Source organism: Antrostomus carolinensis, unplaced genomic scaffold, assembly GCF_000700745.2.
Source record: "Antrostomus carolinensis isolate BGI_N321 unplaced genomic scaffold, ASM70074v2 scaffold23472, whole genome shotgun sequence".
Lineage (NCBI taxonomy): Eukaryota > Metazoa > Chordata > Aves > Caprimulgiformes > Caprimulgidae > Antrostomus > Antrostomus carolinensis.
This window is the reverse complement of record NW_010297878.1, coordinates 15,435-21,971: the sequence shown is the minus strand read 5'-3', so window position 1 is coordinate 21,971 and position 6,537 is coordinate 15,435. Positions and strand designations below refer to the sequence as shown.

Here is a 6,537-nt window from a genome sequence, read left to right as displayed (position 1 = left end):
ATGAGTCCAGCTGAGGCTCGTGTCTGGTTCTGAGGGTGTCTCAGTGAGGTCTTGGAGCTCCTTCAGAGTAAGACTCGTTTGGCTATCGGAGTGTTTTCTTACTGCTTGCCAAGAGGAAACCTAACCAGACAAGCATCTGTCTTCCAGCAACTTGCATAATCTTTTGTGTGTAAACTATAATATTTTGGACCCACATGACTTTGCTTGAAAAACTGGAGAAGGACATAACTTCGCTGCAGGAATCTCATAGTCTGGTACTTCTGGCATTTCTCTTTGAGATCCTGGTTCTGTGAGTCAAGCGTGTCACTGCAGGTGGCTGGGATGCTTTGCTGGTAGGTGACCTCGGGGCCAGAGGCATTGCTGGGTGACCTTGCACAGAGTCACCTCATTCAAATATCCAGAGCTCTAACAGGTGAAAAAAATCAGTATTTCTGGGCTGCCCAAAGCAGCACACAGGACTGTGACTCCAAACCCATCTCCTAATACACCTGCTCGCCTTCCTGTGTGATGGAGAAGGGATCTCTTCATGCAGTTCCTCTCACTTATCTTCTGGGCAGAACCTCAGGCACGGTGGGTGCATGGGATGTCTAAGCCTCAGCAGCATCTTAGAGCCATTGATGAACCAGAAATAGAACGATCTCGTACTGGATTATCCACTTAGAGAGCCCGACAGTCGCGTAGCTGCACTTCCAGCTTGCAGGACTGATTGTAAATCCACTAAAAATAGATCTTTTTTAACAGGAGCCTTACACATGCTCCCTGTCAAATTGCTTTTAATTTTCCTTTCTGACACGCTATTGTGTTTTGTATTCCTCTCGATGTTTCTGAGAATTGGAGGCAAAAGTGCTTTTCAGTGCTGCTGCTCCCACAGAGCTGATGCTGAGCACGTTCCGTGAAATAAGCCTTTAGAGATGGATTTGAACACCCAGAGCTGTAGGACTATTCAACACGTGCTGCCAGAGCTGGGTGTCTAGTAAATTAATTGAGGGGGGTGATGTAAATTTCCCTAATGAGGAGCATAGGAACCCTTGACAGTATTGTGAACAGTGGAGGGGGTAAAGGCCTCTTTTTTGGGGTTAAGGAAGAGGGAACGTTGTTGGAGTGGTAGGTCCAGGTGGGAGGTTGGAGAGGGCTGGAGGGCCAGCGCTGGAGACTGGGCTGGGGCAGCTAAAGCTGCCAGATCTTCTCTCCCCAAGTTCTTCCATTAAGCAGTCTGTACACTTAATATAGCTGGTGATGGGAATTGTTCCCCTGAGCACAGGTTCTTTTATCTTTATGTAAATGCTCGCTCATGCTCGGTTTCAGGCTGTGTATTTTGCTGGCTGTGTCTGCCGCTCGAGAGAGGTTTTAGAAGCTGTGAAGAATTTCCTCGTTTCTTGTTCCCTTTTGTGGACCTCGTGTGTGGTGATGTCCTTCCCCTCGTCAGCTCTCTGCTCCCCGGGAGTGACGGGGGGTGACGGTTCACGACGGGGGCGCGGAAATGTCGTAACCTGTGGAGGTTATTTGGTTAGTGGAGGAAAAAGCGTGATGGAGCTGTATTGACTTGGAATTAAAATTGTTTACTCTCTCTGAATACAGCTCATCCCTTTCTTTGATCTTTTCTTTAAACTCCTCGTGTTTTCATTGTGTTGTGTCTCAGGTGATGTCGTTCTCATTTCTATCCCCTACCAGCTTAGCACCACCAATGCTTACGATCTTCAGGCATCTGAGAAATACATCTTGGGTAGATATGATTTAAGAAATCATGATCTTAAAGGTCTTTTCCAATCTAGGCAATTCTGTGCAATTCCTTTTGTCACAAAATATAGTTGAAGTGCAGAACTACAGTGACATGAGTTGGGTTTTTCTTTACTTGTGGAGGTTGGAGATGATAGGAGATGCAAATGGTGCCCTGCACAACATTTTTGTGGGGGTTTTGGGGGGTTTTTTTGGTTTGGGTTTTGTTTTTTTTCTTCCAAAGGTCCGTTTCATGGGACTCCAGAAGGCAGACTGCAGGCTTTGTGCCTTGCCACGGTGCTGCAGTGACTCAGTTCTAGATGTTGCTGATATAAATGGGGCGTTTGGGTTCCTCCGTTGGCATCTCACACGAGTCAAACCGAGAGACAACATCGTGTCACTGACTCCTCTCAAGTGTGGTGACATGAAGTCAGGATTGCGCGCCGCTGTGGCCCTGGCGTTAGGGGAATTCACATCACAGGAGCAAAAAGTACCCGAGTGAGTACCCCTCGCTGCTTTCCTGGGGTGTTTCGGGCCGTGTCCTGTGCCTCGTGCACAGTCTCTGCTCCATCAGACCCCGAGGCCTGTCGAGTTCAGTGTCTTTTGCATTCAGGGAGCAGCTTCTCCCGTCTGCTTCCCTGGAAGGCGCAGGAGCCGCCGCCTGTTCGGCAGCTGTGGGGTAATCTGCTCCCAAAGAAACATCGCGGTTTACATCCACGGCAGCTTATTTTTGTTCCTTGTTTCCTGTTTATGTGGGTAGTCTTCTTATCCACAGAAATGTCCGGTCCTCTGTTTGAATCCTTGAGTTCTTGTTTCTAGACATTTTGGAGCAAAAAGTTCCACAGACTTTAAAAGAAACCCCAAACCAACAAGAACCCCAACATGGCAACCTCTGGTTCTTCACAGAAAAGTGCCAGTTCTGTTCTTCATGTAATATAGGGGAGGATGAGTTGTTCTTTATTGTATTGCCTTTTTAATATCTGACTTGACTCATTTTCTTTCAAAGCCAAGCAGTCCAAATCTTTTTAGTGTCTCTAGCCATAATTTTTTTCCACGTGCTTTCCTGTTATTGTCCTTTTCTGAATTCTGTCCTTGTCTGACAAGAATTCTGACTCTCATCCGTGGTGCCTGTCTGGAGATGCAGTGCTGATGAAATGCGTGCTGTAATCCAGGGAAGGTACGCTATGAATTAGAGAGTTATACGGTGATACTTTTATTGGCCAGAAAATCCTGGATGCTTCAGTGAGAGGTGGGAAGGTGTGTGGCAGGGAGAACGTTTAAGTCATTAACGGTCACCAGCCACTGCACGGTTTTGAAGGCTGCGTGTGGCAGCAGCTCGGTCTGATGTACATTGAAGTCTGTGGTAAAGCCTCCGTTGGTTTCATGCTATGGGGTCAAGGCCAAATTCTGCTGCTTTTTCTCTCCTTTGTGTTTGTATTTCAGTTAATTGGGGACCAGGTTCAGGGAAGCCTTTTGTGATGCTTACCATGATGGAATCTTGAGGTAGCCTGGAATTTTTAGCGTATGTCTCTTGCAGATGAATAAAGTTTCAAGAGGCTTATTACTGGATCTGAACCGCAGCCTCTGGAGTAGTTCTGTGAATGCAGAAGCAAATTCTGTAATGACTCGTGGTCTTTCTGTTTTTTCAGGTGCTGGAAAATTACTCTGATGCTCCTATGACCCCAAAACAGATTCTGCAGGTCATAGAGGCTGAAGGACTAAAGGAAATGAGGTTAGTATTGATGATCTTGTCTAAAACATAGTGTAGAGCTTGGGGGAGGCTGCGTGTGAAGGCTTTTGTTGCTTCCTGCAATTCTGTCTCATCTCCAGCCCACTTTTCTTCTTCCTTTTTTCTCTTTCCAGCACAGTAATTTCAGATGACAGTATAGACATTTATATACCGGTTGTGGGGTTTTTTTTTTCTTTGACAATAACTGGAAGCTGTTCTTGGGTTTTTTGGTAACATACAGAGTCCCCTTCATCCATCTATTGTAAAATAAACGCCTATTGCAGATCAGACTCCTGCATTGTGTTGTACTTACCACTTGTATGGTTCTCTCATAAGTAGCTCCCAATAGTTTCTGCTATTGTGGCTCCAGTTTGAGAACGTTTTAAGTTTTGTCTCCTCTGATGCTTCATTTCTGCAGATATTATGTTTTAGGAGACTCAGGAAAGTCTTCTTTGTTTTTTATTACTCTACTGGCTTCCGCTCAGGTTTTTGAGCGCTGTGGTAGTGTGGCTCACACTGCTGTGGCTTTGGACATTGTACGGAGGAGATGCCCATCTCCACATGGGCTTCATATGGAAAAGAGCCTAATACAGAGCCTCGGAAATGACAGGCTGTTTTCCTGTCATGGGAATGGGAGGCTGTTTTCCTTGGTTAAATTCCTGTGAACTTCCATTGTTTCTGTGGCAGTGGTAGAAGAGAAATCCAGAGTGTCTTGAAGATGAAATAAAGTAGGTAACTGTGGTGGTCCAACTGCCTCAGTGCTGCATGGCAAAAAAAAAGAAGAAAGTTTGGCTTGCCAGTGGCAGGAAAAAGTCTCTTTTGGCTGCTGCCCATTGATTGACTTCTGGGGAATCCAGATGCGTGGGCTGATTCTAGTCCTGCTTCCCCCTCACCTTCACTCTGCACTGCTTCCACCGTGCTGTTCGTGTTCCCTGAACCTGCTCTGTACCCAGCTACAGAAGGTAAATGAATTTCTTCTGGGACACAACAACTCAAAATGTTAGCTTGTTTCTGCTCCTTGTTTGTGTCTGAAATGGGGAAACAGCTGTGATGGTTTGAATAGTGAAAATTGGTGATGCACACAGAGGTGTCGTGCGTGGGAGTTGCCATTGTTTGGAGAGGGACGATGCTGGCGTGCGTTGCTGCATCGATACCGGAGCTGTTAGAACACCCACCTGAGATCCTTGCCCAGGAGATCTTCCCTGGTTTGGGTATGGGAGGAGGTTTCACAGCTCTGAGTAGAATTCAGATGGGCTTTTAATGAGGACCCTCATTTAGCTTTGTTTCAGTCAATACTCTGCACCTTTCCTGCATCAGTCCTTTTACTCAGGCAGCCAGGTGAAGGTCTGTGTGCACAGCCTGCCCTCTGCTAAAGGTGACAGCAGGTCTCTCTTCACACACTTACATTATCTTGGTGCTCTCCCAGTTTTGATAAGTGACCTGTCACGGTATGTAACTAAAGACCAAACCTTGGAGCGTGTGTGAAGTTAAATCCCACAGAGCTCAGTCGTTCCTGTAAAGGTCAGTGTTTTTCCCTCGGGATATCTGCTTTTCCTTCCCTGGACATTAATTCTCTTCTTTAAGACAAGCCTGTTTTCTTCAGAGTGGAATTGTTCACAGAATGAAAGCGGTGATCCCGCCTGGCTCCATACACCGCGGGCTTTGCTGCTGCCTGTACAGAGGCCCTTCCTGAGACTCCATTTCCGGAAGGAAAACACTGAAAATACTCCTGAAGGAAATAACTCTGTGGCTCGAGCTGTTTTTCCCATTGAGTCAGTACTGGTTGGGGTGACGCTGGTCTGGCGGGAGAGCCGTGTTCCTTACGACTGGCACCGGTGGTCCTGCCTGGCTGACGCTCGAGCCACGGCACTTGAACCCCATTGCTGAGTTCTAGCTTCTAGGAGAGTTTTAACTCTTTGCTTTTTTTCCTCGTTTTGGGGAAAACTGTTTATTTTGCTGTTCTAAAGTGTGCCCTGTGACTGGTTAGTGTGCTTGGAGCGCTCTGGTAAACACAGAAGGAAAAACACTGTCTACCAGGACAGAGGCTGGAAATTTCTGTCATAGGATCTACAAGTGATACAGGGTAATTTTGTTGTCAAGGCTTGTGAGGAAATGTCCAAAAACCCAAACACATTCAGGGTGGGAACAGAAGTTGTTCTAAGTTTTCAATTTGAGAATTATTTTCTTTGAAATATTTTGTCTGGGTCCAGTTTTCAGTTTCACTTTTAATCATAATGAAATCGATGCTGCTTTAATGTCTCTTCCAGGTAACTTTCTGCATGTACATGTGTGACGTGTTGGAAAACATGAGATTACGTGGCACAGACGAGATTACGTGTCCGTGTGAGCGTAGGATGGTTGCTTTAACCAGGGACTTACATAGCACTTGGCAAATTAGTGCACCAGACCTTCTGTATCTAACTCTGCTAGGGCAGTTCTGTCAGGGAAGACACTCCAGAAACACGTATGTCTACAATTTATGCTGGTTTTGTTTACATCTTTATTGCTGAATAAATCAGGTTTGGGTTGGTTGGGTTTTTTGGTTTTTTTTCTCTAAAATTAATCCAACTCTGAAAGCTTCGAGAAGAGAAAGGAAGGAAATGGGTAATAAAAATTAGCAATGTCTAAAAATGGCTGAGAGTAACTTTAAAACTGGCATAACATTTCCTGTTTACTGCTGATTGCTTCGCTGTGGTGTGAGGAGGCTGATGTACAGGTCAAAAAGGAAAATGCTAATTCTGTTCTGAGTGAGGGGCCCGACCCATAAAGTTAACGAGCATCATCTCCGTTCCCCTCAGTCAGTTAAACGGTGTCCATTTAAACACATCTCTCGGGCTGTTTTCTTGATAAAGCCATTTCTTAGAACGTGCTGTTCTCTGCCTTGCTGTGTTCCAGTGGCACTTCTCCCCTCGCCTGCCTCAACGCCATGCTCCATTCCAACTCCCGGGGAGGTGACGGGCTCTTCTACAAACTGCCCGGACGCATCAGCCTCTTCACGCTCAAGGTAAACGCCGAGTTCCTGCCCTCAGCTGAGGGCTGAGGTGCGGGTTCTGCTTGTGATGCACAGCTGAGTGTTCAGCTGTCACTGGGCA

At 46.2% G+C, this 6,537-nt stretch overlaps 1 protein-coding gene across 1 annotated transcript in view; it reads left to right on the top strand.

The window, feature by feature from the left end:
• The first annotated feature begins 194 nt into the window (after positions 1–194).
• The window catches only part of ASXL1 (ASXL transcriptional regulator 1), a 14,261-nt gene continuing 7,918 nt past the window's right edge, over positions 195–6,537 (top strand). The window contains exons 1-3 of the mRNA XM_010162275.2: positions 195–254; positions 3,366–3,448; positions 6,341–6,449. Coding sequence (XP_010160577.2) covers positions 195–254; positions 3,366–3,448; positions 6,341–6,449 — 252 coding nt within the window. The remainder of the gene's footprint in view (positions 255–3,365; positions 3,449–6,340; positions 6,450–6,537) is intronic.